Source organism: Chionomys nivalis, chromosome 23 (assembly GCF_950005125.1).
Source record: "Chionomys nivalis chromosome 23, mChiNiv1.1, whole genome shotgun sequence".
Classification (NCBI taxonomy): Eukaryota; Metazoa; Chordata; class Mammalia; order Rodentia; family Cricetidae; genus Chionomys; species Chionomys nivalis.
The window spans coordinates 14,222,733-14,245,934 of NC_080108.1; the positions used below are offsets into that span (position 1 = coordinate 14,222,733).

General features: G+C 51.3%; 1 protein-coding gene across 2 annotated transcripts in view; it reads right to left on the reverse strand.

Moving 5' to 3' along the window:
* Window positions 1-22,642, reverse strand: part of Sema4b (semaphorin 4B) — a 41,018-nt gene extending 18,376 nt beyond the window's left edge. The window contains exons 1-2 of one of the 2 annotated variants that reach the window (XM_057756528.1): window positions 22,462-22,642; window positions 10,020-10,272 (exon numbers count right to left, since the gene is read on the reverse strand). In XM_057756528.1, coding sequence (XP_057612511.1) covers window positions 10,020-10,137 — 118 coding nt within the window. In that variant the 5' untranslated portion in view covers window positions 10,138-10,272; window positions 22,462-22,642. Of the gene's footprint in view, window positions 1-10,019; window positions 10,273-10,426; window positions 10,506-22,461 lie in introns of those variants that run through there. The other variant, XM_057756526.1, reaches the window with a different exon arrangement.
* Window positions 22,643-23,202: the final 560 nt, after the last annotated feature.

The window sequence follows — 23,202 nt, forward strand, 5'->3', positions numbered from 1 at the left end:
CAAACTCCCACCCATCTGGTGCCACCTCCAGAGTGACAGAATGGCTGTGTGGACGTCTGTGCAGAAGGCTCTGCCTGAGCCTGCCCATGTCTGTGTGTCTGTGTGCCTATGTGCACGGAAGCACGGAACTCTGGGGCCTGTCCAGGCTTGTGCGTGAGTTCCTGGTACTCTGTGTGCAGAGGTGACTGGAAGTGTGTGTGTGTGTGTGTGAGCATGTATGTGTGTTTATGTGTGTGGTTGTGCCTCTTGTATCAAACATGTTCCACCTGGTCTCCCGGCTGTGAGTATGGTCCACATACCCTCCCTGTCTCGCTGCCTGGGGTTTATTTATCCCTTAACTAGAGGCTCTGGTTGCTGCCCCAATCAGGACAGAACTTCTCTATGGGCCCTGGGCAACTTGAGCCAGTGGCTGCCCAAAAGCCTATCCTCCCCAAGGATGCCCCACCCTCCAAAAAGACAGGACGGGGCTATTCGAGGACTGCCACCTTCAGGGTCACACACCCCATCCTAGCAGGAAGTGATGTGGGGACTTCTCAGTCCCTATTCTCACCAAGACTCTTCCCTTCCCTGTGACTCAGTCAGAGGCTTGGAGCTTTCTGGGTTAAAACAGGAATATAGCTTAGCCCCACCCTGGGCAGGGCTGACTCAGAGTAGCACCCCACTTTTCTCTGCTCTGTGGCTCCTGAGCCACCACAGGGAGATGCTGACCTAGCTCTAACTTTTAGCCCTCCACAGGTCCCAGCAGGCTGTGACCAGAACACACCAGCCTCCCTGTAGAGTCAGAGCAAGGAAGCAGCCTTCTGCAGGGGTGTGAAAGGCCTCCTGAGTGGCTCCGTCTCAAGGACGTCATGCCAAGTCACCAGAACCTTGAACCCACTTGTTAGAGTCAGCAGCAAACTAGCCTGGATGTACTTCCTCCTTCCACACCACCCAGTACTGGGCAGGAAGCAGCCACCTAGTCCTCAGGCTATGCAAGCAAGGGACCAAGGTCGACATCAATGGGCTGAGGCCAGGGCAGAGTTCACAAGAGTCAGACCCACTGTGGAGGACTGGAGGACTATGTGCCAAAGTCTGCCCTGGGCTGAAGTGGTCAAGAGTCCATTTAGTGGCTAGGTTTGGCGGTCAGTAATCCAAGTATTTGAGAGGTAAAAGTATAAAGGCTCAGAAGCCCGAGGTTGTCCTCGGCTCTAAAGCAAGTTTGGACCCAGCCTGGACTACACAAGACTTTGTCTCAATCCACCTTCTCGCCCCACAAAAAATAAAGCATTTATAGCATTTGGGAGACTGAGGAGGAACTTACTGGAAGTTCAAGGAAAGTCTTAGTTATACAGCAAGACCCTGATTCAAAAACAAAACCAATAATAATAATAAATAATAATAATAATACACCAGAGAGAGCATGAGCGAGCCTATGTGCTTGAGGGGTGGGTTTACTCTAGAATGCCTCCCTCTCAATTGTCCCTCTTGTGAGCTGGCCAACCCCTGTGAGAACCCCAAAGCCACGGGACCTGTACCTCATCAACACAGGCTGTTCCAACACCTTCAGGGCCTGACCTCTGCTTGCCCCCTCTAAGGGCCACCCAGGACCACGGTCAGCTCCTGTGTCCCCCCTGCTCAGTGGCTGGCCACTCTAACTCTCCCTCTCCTGTGGCCTCTCCCTCCTACCTACCCTCTTCCTCCCAGATGCCTCTAAGTTTGTTCGACTTCTGGCTTCCTCAGACACAGGCTGTCCCTTTCAGAAGTCACTTTTTTTGTCTTGAAACAAGGGCGAACTCCCTAGAGAGCTCTCGCCAGCGCTTTCACCTTTGCCTCCCACTCCCTCTTCCAGGGAACTGGCCTCATCCAGCCCAACACTTGGTGGAAGATCCCTCATGGCCCAGGAAGCGTCTCACTGGTAGACTAGACCCCATCACACGCTTGTCTTCAAGTGCTGGGTCCCAAAGGCTCTCAAGGGTCATCCAGGCCTTCCGCACACATCCTGGCCCCTGTAGACTCAGTCCCACAGCCCCTCCAGGAGGCCACGGGTGGGACTGACCTGTGGGGGATGTGGAAGAAGCGAGATACATGCCTATGTTGGCCTGCTCTGGTGGCGCTGCTCTCTGGCCTGTCAATTTCTCTCCTGTTCTGCTCTTGTCTCCTCACTCTGTGAAGGATCATGTGTCCGTGCCTACCACTTCAGTGATACAGATTCTGGTGTCCCACACAAGCACGGACAATGACTGACTCCAACGGTACCCTCCTGGGCCCCCTCAGGCCTCTCACTCTGTGTCTTGAGCTTTGCTGTCTCATTACCGTCCAGCTCTGCTGTGTCCACTCTGCCTCTCCTCGGCCGCACACACGCCTTCTACCATCAAATTCTGTCAATCCCCCGCCTACTCTCAGACCCCCCCCACGTCACTACTCCACCACAGCAGGCCTGAACCAGGACACTACCTGCTCCAGCCCAGGTTACTGCAGTCTCCCAGGGGCTGTGCTACAGCAGGAGGCTCTCCAAGAACTGTCACCACCACCTCGCAAAGCCCCGTGTCGTGAGTGACGCCCAAGTGCAGTTCAAGGGTGCTTTGGTCACTGGCAGCTCTGTGATACAGTTCTCCCTCTGACTAAACTGGATTTATCAGCCCTTCTATGGCCTGTCTGAATCTCCAGCCAGACAAGGGCTTGCCACACTCATCACACCTGTCACAGGCTCAAGCGACACTGTTTTATGACGAGGTGCCTGGGTCTGTTTTCTCCCACCACACAGAAGAGCACTTTCAGGATCAAGACCAAATCTTCTTCATACTGCTACCCCATGTACACATCACCCGATCAGGTGACCTCCAAGGAGGTATGTCGCAAATGTTTGCTGATTGAGCACAGTCAGGGTTCCTCGTTTTGAGATGCTATAGTCCAGAGAGAAGCCCTAGGTTGACAACACAGAGGTACCAAAGGCTCCCGCTCCCCACTGTGTCTGACTCCTCCAGCACACAGGCAGCTAGATCAGTCATAGCATCCCAAAGACCACAAAGAGACATGTGTCAGCTAAAAATGCTGCAGGAAATAGGAAACGGGGCCACAGAGGTGTGGGGGATGGGCAGGAAGTCCTAAGGTTCCCGTGCATCCTGACTTCATCACCAATCACTGTGGAGCTGCCTGGGGACAGGTCACCCTCCTCGCGCGTGGAAGGCCCGCAGGAGGACTTCGATGACTAAGAGGATGGATGAAGCACACAGCGCTCCCCTTCCTGCCTTCTGCCCTCCCCTCCCTTCCTCTTACCTTCTCATGCACCAGACAGCTTTCTTGGGTGCAACATCTGGCACCCTGGTGCCAGGCAAGGGAGACAGAATGGGTAGGAGCGTAACCATCCAGAAGCAGGGGGCCCTCGAAAGAGGAGGAGGCTGCTGAAGCCCTGTTGCTTACTGCTGAATGGAAAGGGGGCACTGCCTTGCCAGACTCCCCTTCAGGCGGAAATCTGGGTTTTTACATAACATTTCCTAAGTTTTAAATATCAGTTACTAATTAAAAATTTCTAAGTCTCTTGGAAGCCAAGCAAACTATAACCCCAGACTAGCTTTGCCTGCCACCCCTACCTAGTGTGCAAACCTCTGATATACATGCCGCCCCTGTTTTCCTGGCCGAGACCACTGCTATCTAGTTTGACAGTGCCCTCAGGGGCCTCAGCTGGCTCCCTTGCTCTGTTGAGGAGTGACCTCACCAGACTTCTTTACCAACCGGAATCACAGGGCTGATCAATCACAACAGGGCTGAGCTGGACCACTCGGCCGCTTTTGTGTGACTGGCAGGTGAAGCGAGAGGCAGCTGGTCTCTAGGAAAGAATGCGGCTCCTGAGTCAGTGAAGAAACTGACCCAGGCACAGTCTCTTGTCTTTAGTGAAGCATGACCCCGCCAGGATGAGGTGGCTCTGCTGGGGTTCAGCACTCTTTTCTACACTGAGTGAAACAATACAACACGGGCGCCAGTGAGCCTAGCCCAGTGGGCACCGTGTGCAGACGGTGTTCCTCCTCTTCTGTGAGTAGGTACCTCTCAGAGGATGAGAAAGATGAGGCCAGGGCTGGCGTGTAGTGCAATGGCAGAGGGTTTCCTTAGCAGCCATAAGGCCCTGTCTTTCTGGGTTCAACTCTAGCAATGGGCAAAAAAAATTCCCTAGGCTGGGTGGTGGTGGCACCACTTGGGAGGCAGAGGCAGGCAGATCTCTGTGAGTTCGAGGACAAGAGCTAGTTCTAGGGCAGGCCTCAAAGCTGCAGAGAAACCCTGTCTTGAAAAAAATAAAAGAAAAAAAAAAGGAGAAAGGAGGAATGAGGAATGAAGGGGGAATGAGGGTTCTATCGCCACCTACCAGAAGCCCATCCCCAAAGCATCTCTGCTAGCCTTCCAGGCTAGAGGAAAGACTTCCAGATGGGCCCTAGAAGAAGCAGAACCACAGGCTTGGGAGGGAGAACCTGACATGGATAAATCACTCCCCTCCTGATCCTCAGCTACACCCGTCCTCTCACTACCTATCCCTCTAGGTTCCCAAGACTGGAACATGAGCCGTGACCCTGGAGGGCTGGAGGCAGCCCTGTGGCATGCACGAACCAAGGAGATCCTGGAGGGCAAATGAGCAAGTGAGAGGCGTGTGGTCTTCAGACCAGCAAGAGAGGTCCCTTGTCAAGACGCTGTCCCCGATGGGACAAATCTTCCCAGGACAGGAGGCCAGAAGGTAAAGAAGAGCAGCGAGGGATAATTGGGGACAAGTGGCTGTATAACGCAATTTTTTTTTCTGTTTTTTTTTTTTTTGAGACAGGGTTTCTCTGTTTAACAGTCCTAGCTGTCCTCTTGTGGATCAGGCTGGAATCGAAGTCATGGAGATCTGCCTGCCTCTGCCTCCTGAGTGCTGGGATTAAAGGTGCCATTACTGCCCAGCTGTACAATGCAGTCTTAAGAGACAATGTTTTCTTTTTTTTTTTTAAATATTTTTATGGTTTATTTAACTTTATATTATGTGCATTGGTGTGAAGGTGTCAGATTCCCTGCAACTGGACCTTCAGACAGTTGTGAGCTGTCATGTGGGTGCTGGGAATTGAACCCGGGTCCTCTGGAAGAACAGTCAGTGCTCTTAACCACTGAGCCACCTCTCCAGCCCTGAGACAATGTTTTCTAGGATGCTTATTGGAGAGAGGGCAGCCTGGACCACTGTGCTGTAGGATATTTGTACACTGTGCAAAAAATGTATTGCTGTGGTTGGTGCAATAAAACTTGAACGGCCAATAGCTAGGCAGGAGGTATAGGTGGGACTTCCAGGCAGAGAGAGAATTCTGGGAAGGAGAAGGCGGAGTCACCAGTCAGAAGCAGAGGAAGCCCCATGAGCAGTACAGAGAGATGAGGTAATGAGCCATGCAACAGAATGTAGACGAGAATAAATGGGTTAATTTCAGTTATGAGAGCGAGTGGGACATGCCTAAGCTGAGGTCGAGCTTTCATAATTAATAATAAGTCTCCATGTCATTATTTGTGAGCTGGTGGCCCAAAGAAAAAATCCAACTACACCACAGGATTAGTTCTGTTGATCCTCTCTCTCCCGTGAAGCAGGGAGGGCTCAGCCTAAGGTTTCTGAGCCCTGACCCAGCCTAAGCAGCCATGGAGCTGGGACGGGGTGATGGGCTCTAAGAAAGGGCTAACAGGAAGGTAGGAATGGACGTGACCTTTCAGAGCCTTTCAAACAGGCCCCATCATCAGATGATGCTTGTGTTATACAGAACATCAAGGGGCACACACACCACCAACTGAATGGGACTTCACAGACCACAGCACAGAAGGACAGTCCAGGAGGATCACCAGGGGAAATTCAGTCTCAAGCAGAGAAGATTATTGAGACACAGAAGACATTTTAAAAGGATAAAACTAGGAGCTTTTCAAAAGTGGGCAAACCTAAGCGGGTCCCCATGGGAATGACCTCCCATCAACCCTGGGGCCCTTGCTTCAGCTCCTCCCCAGGGCAGAGCAGGGCTGAGCCCCTCAGCTCCCATGCAGATGCAGGGTTTAGCTGTGCTGGCATCTCCCAGAGTCCAGGACACTGCCTGTGCTCAGCATGCACCTCCTGGAGTGAGGTCAGTAGGAGGTCTGAGCAAAGCAGCATGCAGCAGAAGCTGCTACCTTCCACTGGGCGGGCTGCGCGTGTCAGGACCAGGGCCAAGCACTTTACATACATAATTTCAATAATCCTCCCTAGAGTCTGGGAGATGGGCCCCGCTACTCTTCCTGTCGTGTGCATACAAACACAGGCTTAAGAAGACTATAGCTTGCCCTATGGTGTGTCCTTGATAAGGGTAGTAGCCAGTTCTCCCAGCCCGGCTCTCAGCACCCATCCTTAGGGCTCTCAACTACTTGCCTTTGAAGACTCAGGAACAGACCAGCCTCTGGACAGAACTTCAGAGTCTCTTGCTGGGCTGAGGTCACATCAAGGAGGGAGGTCAGTAAGCAGACAAGAGTCAAGCAAAGCAGGGGGCCAGCACAGGGGCCACTCAGGCAGCCTTGACTCTGAATGCCTGATCCAGGCCGGAGGATGGGCAGCTGGTTCGTGCCAAGGGCCTTGTTCTCTGCATTCAATGGGGTTTTGTTGAGTGCATTTTGCAGGCCTACAGATTTAATTCCAATCTGGTTCATACACTGTTTCCAGAGCTTTTTAGCAGGATGCTTCTGGGGGCTGGGGGACATTAATAGCTCTTTTGCTTTGCCCAAATAAAGGGACTCTGCCTGACTTCAGTAGGCCGTGGTAGCAGTTTTGTTTTGTTTTTTCAAACGGGCCAGGCTGCAAGGCCTAACTCCTGCTCTTGCCCCACATTATGGCCCTGAAGTTTACAGGGCAAAAGAACCCCAATTTCGTGCTCTTCTCGAAAGTTCAGCTTTCACAGACTTCCAGCTGGTTTCAGGAGTCTGTAGGATGCTCCCCCACTCCCACTCAAAATGCCCCAGGTCTTCCTTCCCTCTACGGATCATCAGGTGAGGTCACAAGGACCCCTCCAGCCTGAGGACTCCCAAGAACCGTCAACAGGAATGAGAATTCTCACGAGAGACCCTAAATGCAGAGTAAACTGGACTTTCCACTTCAAGGGACTTTTTGATCACAGAGCCCACTATCCCTAAGCATCAGGTCCTGGGGGGCGGGAGAAGGCTTGAGTGTGAATTCAGTTCAGGTGGCGGGAAAAGGGCATGGTCTCCATTCTGTGCAATCCCTGGGAAGCCTGTCTCGGAAGGCTGAAGGGCTCTAGGCCAGGCACCCCATGGTCACCACGAGCCTGCCAAGATTGGGCACACTGCCAGGAACATCTAACGAGCCCCCAGGGATGAGACAGGAAACTGTCTCAGGCCAGACTCAAAGGGTGAGCCTGTTCAGTCACCAGGGCATTCCCCATTTGGGACTCAAGCCACAGAACCTGCCTGTACATGGGAGGAGAGGGAGAGGAAGCAGGGAGGAAGGGTACTGTGGAGGCCCAGGAAGGTGGAGCACTGTGGTAGCATGGCAGCTCAGTCAAATGTGGAGGGACATCCAGTGTTCAGGAGGCTGGCCATTGCTGAAACACCGCAGGTCGTGCTGAGGATTAGAAACGGCCCCACTAACCTGACAGAATTAACCCCCAAAACACAGTTCTTGGCCTGCAGGCCCTTTTTAACTCCTCAGCTGAATCTCTGTACAATGCACAAGACACCTCTTGCCCACCTGTGGCAGCCCAAAAAATCATGGAAGCTGGCCAGGTCCTGGAACTGTGGCGTTAACCAAGGGCTGATGTTCTCCCAGGAAGCAGGGCCTCTTTGTTCCTCTTTCAGGTCTCCCACCACTTCATGAGACACAAGACCTGCTGTGTTTGGTGTGGCCCTAAGAGCCCTCCCAGGGCAGCTACCCCACCTTGTGGGCCCTGCATTTTTTCCTAAAGCTGAGAGGGTCTCAGGGTCTAGGGCAACGGTTCTCAATATGTGGATCTTGACCCGTTTGGGGGTTGAAAGACCCTTTCACAGGGTCACCTAAGACTATCAGAAAACACGGATATTATGATTTATAACAGCAGCAAAATTACAGTTGTGAAGAGGCAATGATAATCGTTTTATAGTTGGGGTCAGCAGTAAGAATTGTATAAAAGCTTCGCAGCTTTAGGAAGGTTGAGAACCGCTGGCCTAGGGAGACACAGAAGGACAGAACCAGCAACGGGTCTGGCTCAGAGGTAATTTGACTAATGCAAGATGGGTTCCATGCATTGCTCAGAAGGAAAAAAGGGTCAGAGGGGGTAGAGCAAGACAGTTCATCCGAAAAAGGCATTCGCCACCAAGCCTGATGACCTGAGCTTAACAGCTGAGATCCACATGGCCGCAGGGAACTTTGCCAGTAGCCCTCTGACCTCGTTGACCTCCACATAGGTTGCGTGTGCCCGCACACCCACACACAAGCTAAATATTTAAAAGTAGCAGAGCAGCGATCCTTGATTCCGATTTCAGTCCTTCCTCGCCCCAACAACAGAACTCCCAAGGGCCGCAGTGGAACTAAGACCCTGGAACCATCTCCACCCTGTGGAGAACCACCCAGCTCCAAGCAGGGCTGGTCCAAGTTTAGCATAACAAGAATGACAGCAAACACTGGCAGAGAGGTTTCTGTACCAAGCCCTTTCCTAAGGACTTTACAACAAGTAATGGGTTGAGCCTTGAGCAAGGTGCTAATATCCCTATTTTACAGATGAGGAAATCAAGGCAGAGAAACTGTTTACTCAAGGTCACATGGGAGCTAAATGGCCAAGGCAGAATTTGAACTTGGAGCACCAGTAATGTTTCCGATAAGAGATTTAGATCCTGTTAGGGGCCTTATAATTGAAGAGCTGGTTCTACACTTTTGCAAATGGGATGCTTTCAGGGGTGGGGATGCAATAAAGAGAAGGAAGTCTGGTGGAGTTCTAGTGTAACCTCTAATTTATGCACATTCTGTCCTAACTCACACGTGACTGCTCGCAAGTTAGAGGGGTCTGGCCAAACAGTATCTGTTGGCGCCTATGCGCCTGATGCCCACAATGCACCAACTTTCATTAATTTCCCAAGATGGCTTTGCAAGGTCGCCTGAGCCACCTTTGCAGAGGAGGAAGCTGGAGTACAGGGAATAGAGGTTACTTGATGGGCTTAAGACCCAAGTCCAGCCAGGAGGAGGTGGTGCAGAGGCAGGTAGATCTCTGCAAGTTCTGAGGCCAGTCTGGTCTACAGAGTGAGTTCCAGGATAGTCTGGACTACACAGAGAAACGCTGTCTCAAAGTCTCGAAAAAACAAAAACAAAACAAAAAAGACCCAAGTCTCTGAATTTCCAAAACTTGAGGGCCCCAGGAGAAGGGTCAGGGACAATCAGACCAAGAGGAATAAAGAGAGAGAGAGAGTGGAGGAGTGAAAACACAGGCAGTCAGAGACGGATAAGCGACAGGAAAGGAATCCCGGTCAACCAGGATAATAATACTCTCAAGTCCCTCTAGTTAGGGTCCTGCAGGGTCTTCGGAACGTAAGTTTCCAAGTCCGTGTGTGTGTGTGTGTGTGTGTGTGTGTGTGTGTGTGGTGGTGGTGGTGGTGTGTGTGGGGGTGCCCTCCAGGTCGGTCAGTCAGAAATGGCAGGGAGGAAAGACCTGGCGCCCACCCGCCCCGCTCCAGGCTCCTGCCTGAGAAGTTTAGAGAGCGGCCAGCAGCAGTCCTCTCAGCCCCGTGCCGTGGGTGGCTCCCTGGTTGGCTCTGGTCAGCATCAAAGACAAGTACATGAGTAGGCAGGACGGCCAGCACCTGAGGCCTCCAGACAGTGCTGAGTGTACCCCCTCCTAGGAAACCAGCAGCAGCAACGGTGCGAGAGAGTGGCCCTCTCCAGGTCCATAGAAAATGGAAGAAAGGGGCTCTCGGCTCCCTAGCTTCCCTTCCCTCTCGCTTTGACCACAGCATTTTGAAAAGGGAAGGGGTCTTACTGAACCTCAACGGTCCTTTGTCGTGGGCACCCGCGCTCTCCTCCCTCGGCTGCGCCCCACAGCACTCACCCAGCGGCACACTGATCCGGGGGCCGAGCGCCCGCGTCGTCCGCAGCAGCGGCAGCAGCAGCAGCAGCAGCAGCAGCAGCGCGCGAAGCAGGGCGGCGGAGCAGCTCGCCCGGCCCATCGCGGCGCGCGGAACTCGGAGCACAGCAGCCAGCGGCGTCCTGCGGCTCGGGCTCAGGTTGCTTAACTGGAGTCGCGGGCTGCAGCCCCGCCCCGCTCGGTCCCCCAGAGTCCTTCCTCCGCCTCGCCTCCGGACCTGGGGGGCAGCAGAGAAGACGGTCACGTGGACGGCCGCACCGCAGGCTCCTCTGCCTAGAGTGCTGCCGAGTGGGAGTCCCTCGCCCCGCCGCAGGGAGGAGGGCGCGGAGCAGGAAGTCAGAGGGTAGGCCGGCCTCCTAGCTGGTTCTCACCCAGCTCTTCCCCCTTCCTCCTTCCTGGGCGCTGGAGTACGAGGGGCGCCAGATCGGTTCACCCGGAGGGGCAGAGCCTGGGGACCCGAAGCTCGGAGATGAGGGGCGCACAAGATCTCTCGGGGCCACTCAGACCCGCCCTCTTTCCGGCTCCCGGGGACCCTGCCCCACTCGCCGCCTACCCATCCCCACCCCCTTGCTCCAGGATCTGTGCATACACTGGGACTGGTGGCTTTCCAGTCTCTTTTCTGCAGGAGGTCTATGCGTGGTCTAGAATCTAGATATTCTGCTGGGTTGTCCATGCTTAGAATTCTGTCCACACGAAGCCCGGGGCGGCGCAGAATTAGTTCAAGTGGGATAATAGGATTTCATGGACTGCCTGAAGGTCTAGCCAAGGAGACTAGACCTTCCCCGCACGTGGCTGAGCATAGGAAAGGATTCCCTAAGGATGGAGTAAGACACCAGAGGTATTCACCAGCAGGTACCCAGACCTGAGGTCAATTTGGTTAATCTTCAGTGGACAGGGAGAAAGGGAAATAAGGCAGTGGGGGATGGGAAGGGAAATCAACAGAGAGACAAGGTTTGGGGAACGCGTTCCAGCTTTTTCTGGGTGCATGGATAGAATTAAAAACTTGAAAATCTGTGTTCATTGTTCTTGTGGCGATGAGACCATTTCACCCGGAATTGGGTGGTCGAATAGCTGCTCTGCACCCACTGACAATATCAGCAGTCTCAAAGCAACATCTTTGTTCCCCATCCCCATCCTCAGGCTTCCCCACCCCCTCCCACAAATAGAGAGCAGTCAGGGTAGACAAGCCCTAGGTGGTCCCAGGTCTCCTTTCTTACAACCAGACTCCTTAATGTCCCACAATTTCTGTACCATCGCCACACCCTGAGATCCTTTTACAGTTTCATGTCTTGTCTCTTACTCCTCATGTCCAAACCCAAAATCTGAACTTACTGCTTCCCTACATCCCACCCTGGGGTATTTTTGCTCTCCTGGCTACACTAAGGGTCTTCCAACTGCTTCTTCCCTTCCTCCTACAATCTCTTCTCAACATGGTAGCCAGAGACCTTAAAAATGAAAGTCAGGGGCTATATAGTTCAGTAACAGGGTTCATTGGACAGACACTTGCTGTCAAACTTGATGGCCTAAATTTGATCCCAGAATCCACATGGTAGAAGGAGAGGATGCACACCCACAAGCTGTGTCCTCTGATCTGTGTGACTGAGACACACAAAACAGATACATGTAAAAACTTTTTTTTTGAGACAGGGTTTCTCTATGTAGCCCTGCCTGTCCTGGAACAGACTCTGTAAAACATGGGGATGCACCTGCCTCTGCCTCCCAACTGCTGGATTTAAAGGCATGGGCCACAGACCTGGCTTAACAATAATTTTTTAGGCCGGGCGATGGTGGCGCACGCCTTTAATCCCAGCACTCGGGAGGCAGAGGCAGGCGGATCTCTGTGAGTTCGAGACCAGCCTGGTCTACAGAGCTAGTTCCAGGACAGGCTCCAAAACCACAGAGAAACCCTGTCTCGAAAAACAAACAAAAAAAAAAAAACAAAAAAAAAAACAATAATTTTTTAAAGTCGGAAATTTTTTAAAGCCTAGCATTTGGCAGGTGGAACAGGAGGACCAGGAATTCGAGGGCAACCTCAGATACAAAACAAGTTGAACGCCAACCAGTGAGTACTACATGAGGCTCTGTCTAAAAAAAATGAGAAAACAAAACAAAAAGGAATACCTTAAATAAATAAATTAAATGAAAGAAGTTAGGCACAGCTTTCTTCAGCTCAAAACCTCCCGAGCACCTGGAACAGTGCCTACGTATGTGCATGGTAGGCGGGCCTTCAATAAATATTGGTTGAAGGAATGACCGAGTGAATGAGCGGGATAGGAGTCACAGACTACTACTCACTCGTATTAACTAACAACCTGGAACAACCCTCGGGACCAGCTCCTACATAGGGAAGAGTGCTCCAAACCTGAAATTAGGCAATAAACTCTTTCAACTGAACACACGACTTCAAAATTATCACTCTTAAATCTGTTGGTTCTGGCCCCAATTTCATCCCACGGGTCATTTTGAATATCGATTCTACTATCATCCCATTTCATATTCATATCATCTTCCAAGTTTTGAGTCATTGTAATTTGGCTAAGTATTCCATAGACCTTTAATCAAGTCACTGATAAAAATAATGGGTGTGCAGACGTTGCCTCCAGATCTTGGTTTCTGCACACCACTCCCCCGGAAGAGGAAAGCGAGCTCCTTGGAGGGTGAAAGAGAAAGCACAAGGCAGAAAGGACATTTTGATGGTCTGAAAAGAAAGAAACCGACAACTAATGAGGCTATGCCTAAAGGATACAGGAGACAGTTTGATGACCACTTTGGTCATCAAATGGCCTAACAAGTAATGGCTTCTAATGCATCAAATTGAAATACAGCCCATTAGTCCGGAGTGTGACTCAGAGAGAAAGGGAGAGAGAAGGGAAGAGAAGGAAACTTCTTTATGTTAAAGTGCCGGCTGGGCAGTGTAGAAATGGAAGATCAGCAAATTGAGCAGAGATCATGGCTGGGTGTAAAGATGGTGAGGAAACAGTGTCTGAGAGCCTGTCCCATGGATGACTTACAGTCCAAAGGAAACTGTCTCTGCCAAAGAGATGGTGGTCACCATCTCAGCCATGGGGTCAAACATCATCTGCCATAGGAATGTGACGTAATTGCCCCCCCATCCAGTGCCATGAGAGAGTCACAGTCTCAATCCAATGGGGTTTAACCCACATCTAACAATGAGGAGGAAAGCAGATACATCCAGCATGAAAAGCATTTGACAATGACTAACTAGGCTCATCAAAAAGATCATTCTTGTGAGGGTGAAAAAATAAAAATGAATAGTTAAAATAGGGAAGGCTTACAGTTAAAAGACAAAAGATATGTGAACTCTGATTGCATTTTAGAGGAAGAAAAAGTGTTGGAGCATTTTATATTATCAATAATTTTAACGTCCTGTGCTAGGTTGAAAACATATTTAATAGCTACTTTAATGTTCATTTTCTTACATAAGAGCATGGTATTTCTTGGGTATGATAAAGTCCCAGGTTTGGGAGATACAATTTGTTGTTTTCAGAGATGATGCACTATGATGTCAGAAACTATCTTTCAAACACACATGTGCAAAAACACATGTGCATGTGTGTGTGCATGTGTATGTGTGTGTATGTGTGTGTGTGTGTGTCGAGGTATGAGCATAGCTGCCATAATTTGGTCAAACTATGTAAATATGCGTGAACGTCTTATACCAATCTTTTAGTTCTTCATTTAGGGGAAAAAAAATAAGACATGTCAAAACAGTGTCCAGCAACATGCCAGAAGAAACTTCCATGAGAGTTGAGTGACCAATATTCTTATTTGCTTTTCTAGTCAGGATTTCTCTGTAGTTTTGGAGCCTGCCCTGGAGTTTGCTCTGTAGACCAGGCTGACTTCAAATTCACAGAGATCCCCCTGCCTCTGCCTCCTGAGTGCTCTTTGTAGACTGAGCAATTGACTCTATGTCTTCCTCACTACATAACTCCGCCCACATTTTTCACCATATCCATAATAATATTACAGAATTTTTTTTTTAAAAAAAAAAAAAACCTTGACTAGGGCTGAGGAGACAGTTAAGTATATAAAATGCTTGTCATGCAGGGCTGGAGAGATGGCTCTGTGGTTAGGAACACCAGCTGCTCTCCAGAGGACCCAGAGTTCAGTTCCCAGAACCCACGTGAGACAGCTCACAATTGTCTGTAACTCAGGTACCAGGGCTTCTGACACCCTCACACTGACGTACATTCAGGCAAAACACCAATGCACATAAAATAAATAAAATGCTTGTTATGCAAGCATGAAGACCTGAGTTTGATCTCAGAACTATGTGAAAACAGTGAGGGGGCGGGGCAAAAATACATTGGTAATCCCAACAGTGCTGAGGCAGAAGCAGGCAGATCCTGAGGCTCACTGCTGGACAGCCTAACTTCCTTGGCAAGTTCCAGGCCAATTAAGAGACTGTCTCAAAAAACAGTGGATGGCTCCTGAGAAGTAACTTACAAAGTTGTCCTCTGGCCTCGATGCACACAAATACACTCATGCATGTGAATCTCATATTTGCACACAGATCCCTGCACACGCATACCAAACCCTCGTCAGAAATCGATGTTCGCTAGCTACAGCACTTCCTTCTGCTTCCCACCCCACTCCAGACCAGAGCCTGATCGATGGCTGCCTCCTCAATTAGCATTTATTGAGAGCCCGAATCCGGGCATCAGTAGCTCCTAAAGCTGTAGGGGATTGGTCTGCTCTTGTGTCTTGGCAACAAAGGGCTTGTCTGATGGCTGTGCTCATCCCCGAGGAGGCAGGGGCTGATGCGGCCTCGCGTGGCTGTTAATTATATCCTGCTCACATGCTTTGGAAGTTTGTCTTATGCCAACTGGGCAGCAAGCCCCTAGAGAACAGTGACAGAAGTCTTCTGTCCCCTCCCCCCACGCCTAGCAAGGCACTCCAGTAAGAAATACATAAGGGTCCCCAACTCTTGTCCTGGGGAAGCACCCTCCAATCCATGTACGTGGCACCTTGCTCCTGGCAGGCTCCGCTGCCTTCCATTAGTGTGCTCGTATGGTTTCTAATGTGCTCTCCCAGACTGGAAAGAACAGAAGGGTGACTGACAGAGAAAAACTGCCTTTGACTTGACTTCCTGTAGGCTAAAGAGTGGTTCCCAAGCCAACGATGTGTCTCCTGCTCCTCTCTGCCACTCTTGGGCATAGGCAAGTGTTTTTTAGCCCGGCATCAGTGTTTACAAAGAGCTCAGGGGGGCAGCTTGGAAAGAGAGTACCAAAAAACAGAGAAAAAAAAAAAGCAATGCTTCCTCCGTGCTCCAGCCTGCAAGATGAAGTCATCTCCAAGTTGTTAAGTCTGACCCTCTGTCCACCTTCATTCTTCCTGCCATCCTGTCTGTCTGTCTGTCTGCCCCCGCCCCCATGCCACACACACACTCACCAATGCAAAGATGAGAGGTCAAATGCTCATAAGAATACACTATAAAGAAAGCCAGAAAAGCCAGTAGGTGGTGGTGCGTGCCGTTGATCCCAGCACTGGGGGGCAGAGGCAGGAGGATCTCTGAGTTTGAAGCCAGCCTGGTCTACAGAGCGAGCTTCTGGACAGTCAGGGTTACACAGGGAAACCCTGTCTTGAAAACCGAAAGGAGGTGGGAGAAGCAGCAGTAGTTGCTGCCCAGACAGACTTGCCTTGCGCTGAGGGATGTCAGAGTCCAGTGGGCACATGCCTCCTAGGCAGGTGAAGAAACTTCAGAGATGACAGACAGATTCAGTATCTTGATCTGGTGTTGGATTTTCAAGTTTGTACACATGTTAAAATGTACTGAGCTCTATGATCTTAAGATCTATGTATTTCGCTATATTTAAGTTCTTTGTTTTTAGATAGCGTCTCACTTACATAGCCCAAGGTGGCCTAAGACTTGCTCTGTAGCCCACACTGGCCTTGTATTCTCCACCTCCTGCCTCTACCTTCCCAGCGCTGGGAGTGGGAGGGTGCCCCCATGCCCTGCTCTATGCTTATATTTTATACCGGTTAACACAGGGAGAGTAGGGGAATGAACCGTGACTGGAGAATCAAATGGGAGAAGGACAAACTGACAGAACAGGAGAGAGAGACCGAGAAGCAAGAAGAAAAGGGAAGGAAGAATGAAAACAGAAACAATCAAACACATCTGCCCATGGCCTGGCTTCTCTGCTCCCTGAAGTCAGCCTATCACAAACATTCACCCTCTGGTACAGCCTCTGCCCAGGTGCAGGTAGGAAGATGTCCTTGGGTATGGGTGAAACACGCCAAAGGGCTCTTGCCAGGCCTGCCCCCTCTGACTCCCACCCAGGGGAGCAGGGCTCTGTGCTCCCTCAGTTCTACTCCGGGACTTGTAGCTTTGTTTGTGTCCATGCGGGGGAGGGCCCTCCTGCCAAGCTCAGTGGAGCTTGAACCCAAAGGTCCCACCCACCCCTCCTTGGGCAGCATTCAGACTCCTCCCTCCCCCTTCCCCCACCCCTGGGTGCTGACTGGCAGGCTGCCTAGCAAGGTCTCTCAGACGTGAACTGGCTGTGGCCCAGCTAGCTCCCCAGGACCTGGCTCCTTGCCACCATCCCCTCGTAGCCCCAAGCTCTCCTCTTATGCCAACCTGCAGCTGCGGTTCCCCACCCTGCCCTGGTTAGGCACGAGGCAGTGTCTCCTCCCCAGGGGCCCCGCAGCAACTCAGCTGCAGCAGAGATACATTTGGATAGGAAAGTCACAGCAGCTAACCCAGTCCATGTGTGCTTTTAAATCATCCAATGACTGCCAGGTCTTGGGAGCTGGGCACTTCCCTGGGACAGGCAGCACCCTCTAGAGCAGAGGGCATCCACCCAGGGTCGGCACTAACACTGCCTTCAGCTCTCTCAGACAACTTCCAACAGGGTCTGGCAACCGATGTAACCAAACAGCCTCACCTCTTCCCCAGACCAGCTTCCCTCTACAGCCCCTGCTGAACTCCCCACACTCCCACACCCCTTTAAGTGGCGGAGTTCAGTGGTTGAGCATAAAGTAGAGAAGAATTCGAGGGCCTTAAGAGGACCACAGTCTCTCTAGCTGTCGGCTGCTTCTCCTGTGGTGGAAATACTACAGGACTTTATGGCATGATTAAGGAACACGATGAGATAGCACCTATAAAGCCACCCGCAGCCTGGCACAGAGTGAATGCCCTATGTCCCAGACTGTTATTGCTTCTCTATCTGAAGGTTGCCCCATGGCCTCAACAAAGCATGGCGTCTTAGAAGCCCCTTCCTTGTGCTCCCTCGGGTTCAGCTGCCTCCTGCAAACACGATGCTGAGGCTGCAACTCTCCTGGGCAGAAGGAACCAGCCTGCCCAGCCCCAAGCCCTGGGTGTGCCTACTGTGGCAGGCAGCCCACCACACAGCACCGCCTCCACAGGGCCTGTTAGGGCCTGAGCTGGCCACTCCCTGGGAGGGGATCCCCCCACCCTTATAGGGCTGTGGTGCAACCAGCAAGGCTCAGCCTGTCCCTGCCCAGGCAGGGTGAAACATGAAATTGACACTGTCACTCCTGTGCTCCTGTGCTGTCCCTGCCTAGAGGCCTGCCCAGTCAGGGGACTAGCCTAGCTGATCCCCCAAGCAGTGATTGTTCAGTGACTCTTTGCTGCTCTCAAACTACCGCCTGCCACTCAAAGGTAGAAGGCAGGCATCCTGCCAGGCGAGGATGGGGTCAGAAGGCTAAGGGTCAAGTAGTAGAGGCTCAGCTTCCAGTCCAGCTTATGAAACCTTGCTCTCTTCTCAAGATCTCAAGTCAAGAGGCCGGGTGCAGGCTCATACTTGTACTCCTTGAGAGGCTGAGACAGGAGGATCACTGTAAGTTCTAAGGCTAACCTAAGGCACAGATTGAGTTCAAGGCCAGCCAGGGCTATTTAGAAAGACCATGTCTCAAAAGAATAAAAATTTAAACTTTTTGTTTTAGTTTTTGGAGACAGGGTTTCTCTGTGTAGCACAGGCTGCCCTGGAACACACTCTATAGACCAGGCTGGCCTCAAACTCATAGAGATCCGCCTGCCTCTGCCTCTCGAGTACAGGGATTAAAGGCATGCACCACTACCACCCTGCTAAGTTTAAAGGATCTTAAAAACCTATCTCCCAATTTGCCATCAAGTTCCTTCCCTTGTAAATCTACTCTGAGCCCCGAGACCCCTAGCTACAGCCTTTTGAAGGCTATACCTCCATCCTCAGGAAACCAAGTTTCCACCCCAGAGACTGCTTTCCCAGAGGAGGAGCAGTTTAGCTCCTGTTTCTGTCATCTTAAATCACCTGGCTGACACTTCTCCCACACAGTCTTGCTCGTGGCTGTCATACTGAACCGACAGAGAAAGCAAGGACAACAGTGGAGATAGAAGATGAGTTTTGCCACCAATCTACAACTCCAACAGTGTCTTTACAGGGTGGCCATTACAAGGAATGTTCTACCATGGCAGTCTTCAAATTTGTTATCCTAAAGAAATGGAATCAGGCCGGGCGGTGGTGGCACACGCCTTTAATGCCAGCACTTGGAAGACAGAGGCAGGTGAATCTCTTGAGTTTGAGGCCAGCCTGGTCTACAAAGTGAGTTCCAGGGCAACCTGTGCTACACAGAGAAACCCAGTCTGGGGGTGGGGTGGGGTGGGAAAAATGGTGCAGGTGACACACTCATAGAGAGATGGGATGAGGTAGACTCTTACCTAGATGGGTCCTCTTGCAGTACCAGAAAATCCCAGGGATGCTTATTGCCAGATATGGACTGTGAGTGAGACACCCCAGATCTCTGGGACTTGAGCACAAGTCTGGGGATGTAGCTTAGTTGTTAGAACACGGGCCTGGCGTGCTCCAGAAAGGGGCTTTGACTTCGTCATACGCCCTACTCTACGGCAAGGTGAAGAACATTGTCTTTTTTTTTCTTTTTCTTTCTGTTATTGTTGATTTGGGGTTCTTTTTGTTTGTTTGTTTGTGTTTAGTTTTGTTTTGTTTCAAGACAGGGTTTCTCTGTGAAACAGCTCTGGCTGTCCTGAAACTTGCTTTGTAAACCAAGCCAGCCTTGAACTCACAGAGATCCACCTGCCTCTGCTGGGATTACAGGAGTGTGCCACCACGGCCCGACTTGGTTTTGAGACAGTGTCTTACTATAAAGCCCAGACTGACTTTGAGCTGGACCGAGACAGACCACAAACATACCCCTCCAGTCTCAGCCTCTTAAGTGCTGGAATTACAGGTGTGTATCACCACACCCAGCTATAACTACTTCTTTAAAGTGTTTTCATATACAGAAACAGGGAACTTACAAAATTAGCCTTTATCTGGAAAAAAAAAAAAACGAAATCATCTTTCATTTGGAATACTATATAACCTCCACATGAAGTATTTGGCAAACTCCCCCCACCTAAATCAAACTCGACAGTTATACGGGTAATATTTTCCTTAGCACTGGCTGTAAGTGAGACATTATGCTGATCTTTTCACATTTATTAATCTTTAATCCTCACAGCACAGGGAAAGCAGAGTTACCGTTCCATATTCCCACTACACAGCGAGCTGCAGAGGTTCAGGGGCATGCTAGGGCCTCACGTGAGCCAGGTGAAGACTTGGGGCCAAGGGATCTGTGGGCTGCAGAACTCACGTGGGCATTATACCTAGGAACAAAATTTCAGCCTGGTTTTGTCTCAACTTGCAAGCCATCTCCACTTCTGATGATACAGGCGGCTGTCTCTCGTCCCCCCCCCCCACCCCCCCCCCCCCCCCCGCCATCGCTCCTTCCCTTCCCCTCGGTTTTTCATTCATCCAATACTGGTTCTTATTCCCTGGCTGCCTTCTAAGCACGGCTCAGACTGATGAAATGAACACAAGTGCTGCAGGCAAGGACTTCATAATTCATCACGATTCGTCAAATGCTTCTCTGCAGAGTCTCCCCATCCTGGACTGCATGTCTTTAGACACTTTCAATCACGCATCCCTTTGACTTTGACAAAGGTAGTAGCCAGGGCCAGCCTGGCGGAACTCCAAAAGGAGTCCCAGGCAGCACAGACTAGATCCCGCTGTTTTCGACTGATTTCTGGAGTTGCTCCTGGGGCTCCTTGTGCCCTGGGCTCGGATCTCCATTAAGGCACTCATTAGGCCACAATAAAGCACTCATTCACACACCTCATCCCTCTGTTCCCATCCCTTCCACAGCTCCCGAATGCAAACACCAGACCTGCCCAACTCAGGCTTTTAAATGTCCAGCCCCGGGGCAGAGCTTGGAACCAGCAGGCACCCAGTAAATGTTGAGTAAATGAACAAATGAGTTTTCTGCTCTCAGTGACTGTGATTCATCCTAGTTCTTCCCAGATCCTTTTGTACCTGCTTTTCTCTTATTCTTTTCAAAGAATGTGACTAAGAAAAAGCCCTTCCCCAAAGGGGTGGCATGGCCCCGTTTCCCTGCCTTAGGGCAGCCCAGGGTTTTCTTGTTCCCCTTCTTCTCCACAGCTTTGTTGGCTTCACCAGAGATGCCGTGCTGGAGGGTAATGGAATGTTCGGCTTGTCAGATACTACGTTGAACTGAGGGTCCCAGGGCCTGAGGGTGTAGCTCAGTTGGTAAAATGCTTGCTTCACCTGCACAAAGCCCAGGCTGGATTCCAGGGACTGCATGAAACAAGTCATGGTATACACGCCTGTAATCCAGCACTCAAGAAATGAAGGCAGGAGAGCCAGAAGCTTAAGGCCACCTTTGGTGACACAGAGAAGTTAAGGCCAGTCTGGTTTACATGATACCAAAATGAATATAATGATTTACAATGTATATAATAAGACAGACAATAAAACCATGATGGGAACATTGCAGATGACTTGAAGATGGCAGGAAATGGGAGGGTTTGGCCCCAGGCAGAGCTAAACGTCTTCCTGGTACACAGTTCTTGGACTCTGGGACTCTCGGGCTTTTCCACTTGTTTGTTTGGTTTTTGTTTGAGACAGGACCTCATGTATCACGGGCTGGCCTCCAACTTCATGTGTCTGAGGATAATCTCGAACTCTTAGTCTTCCTGTCTCCGCCTGTCCAGTGCTGGTAGAGGCGTGCACCGCCATACCCTGCCCTCCTTTGCTGTCACCATCCTTTCCTTTGGGTCCTGCACAGGCTGCTCCACATTGTGGTCTACCACCAAGCTACACTGGCCCCATTGCTATCATTTCTTAAATAACATCTATTATGCACATGGGAGGGAGGGAGGGAGGGAGCATGTGTATTCTGTACGCAGAGGTCAGAGGACACTTTCAGGAGATCATTCTCTCTTCCTACCACATGAAACATGGGGTCAGCCTCAGATCAGGCCCCTTGAAGACAGGCCCCTTTACCCTATAAGTCATTCTGCCACACACACCCAGTCCATCTTTAGATCACCTGTCATTAAGAGCTCAAGACCTCAAGTGCAGAAAGATACAACTTCTATTTCTATGAACTTCAGGGGAAAAAAAAATCACTCTCAGCCACAGCCTAGTAATCAAGAGACTGAGTTCAGATCCTGACCTTTCCACCAACACACTGAGTCACCTGGGGGACAAGTGAGCATCTCTGGGTCCAGCTTCCTGGGTGAAAATGAAGGGAAAGGGTGATTCTTAGATCTCCTGCAGTTCCACGGCATCCAGTTCTAACTGCAGGTGACCCTTACGATGACCCCGATTCTTTTTCTTTAAATTTGCCACCATTTATTTACTTACTAAATGTGTGTTTGCATACGTGATGGCCACAGCATGTACCAAGCTGCAGAGGTGGAGGTCAGAGGGCAATGTGCTCACTTTCTACCGTTTGCGTCCTGGAAACAGAACTCAGGTCCTTAGATTTGGCAGCAAACGCCTATCTTGCCGAGCCGTCTCACCAGCCCTTCCTGTGTTTCTTAAATAACACGTTCACAGGACAGGTGAGGGACTGTGAACAGAGGTTTGATGACACCCAGAACTCCTCAGTCTTTGCGGAAACTAGAACAGCTAAGGAGAGGCGACGGCCTCATTCCCAGGACCCCAACTTCCTCCCTCTCCTGGCCCTTAATCCACCTTGTTGTTCAGAGAGAAGAAAGAAGCCACGACAAAGGCCCTAACTCAGAGGTCACAGCCACAAACGTTCGGAGGAGGAGCCCAAGGCCTTTTTCCTAGTGATTTTCCTCCCGGCCCAGGAGTAGGGGGCGGTGTTGAAAGACATTGTTAAAGGATTCGCACAGAGGCCCCCGGTGACCATGGGAACGTGGGTCCAACCTCCTGTGCTGCCATGGCAACAGGCTCCCCCACTGGCCCCGGCTGGTGCCCATCAGAGCGTGCAGGTGGCGCCCTCTTGGGAGAGAGGGGCGGGAGGAAGGTGGGGGGCGACGACGAAGGCCTGGGCTTGTCCTGTCACCCCCCACACCCGCTCCCCCAGACCTCGGTTCCCACCTCTCCCGGTCCCCTACCTGGAAGGAGTTACCTCCCACGACAAGGCTACTTCCGCGCGGTCCCGAAGTTCCACAGACACACTTCCACTGCCCGGCCGTCCGGCCGCCGTCCCCGGGGACCCGGAGTGTACCGTGAACACTCTGCGTCCTGCGCGGTGTCCCCGGAAATGCTGGGCGGCCTCCAAGCCCCGCCCCACCCTGCCGCTCGCGTTTTCGGGAATTGTCCGGAGGCGCCCTCCTTGGCTCTGCTGCCGCTGCTCGGCGGTCCCCTAGCTTGATCCAGCAGTTCTGGGCACGATGCTACCCACGTCGGGCCAGGGCCCCCCACCATGGCTGTGCTGCCCACATAGATAGACCCAAGTCCACTGGGTTGCACCCTCTCTGACCTTGGCTTGCTCAGCCTCGCTGATGGTCTCCCTAGCTGGAATCTGCTCCTGTCTATAGAATTGGAACCCAGATCCGCTAACACTTAACTGGCTGTGTTAGCTAGGGCAAGTGTCTTAACCTGAGCCTGAATTCGCCTGCAAAATGGGCATGAAACCAACAGGAACCTCAACGTCGTGGTGAGAAGCACACAGCAGGCACTTGGCCAACCCTCAATAATGGTAGTATTGTTTACAGTGGAGGCTAAGGAGCAAGGAGTGCAAAGCCGCCTCTCACGACTCCACCCATAAACCTGCGACCCACCGAGTTGGGAGATAGGAGTATAAATATAAACAGCGGTTATCAAGTGACCTTGGCCCGTCCCTCTCCAGCCCA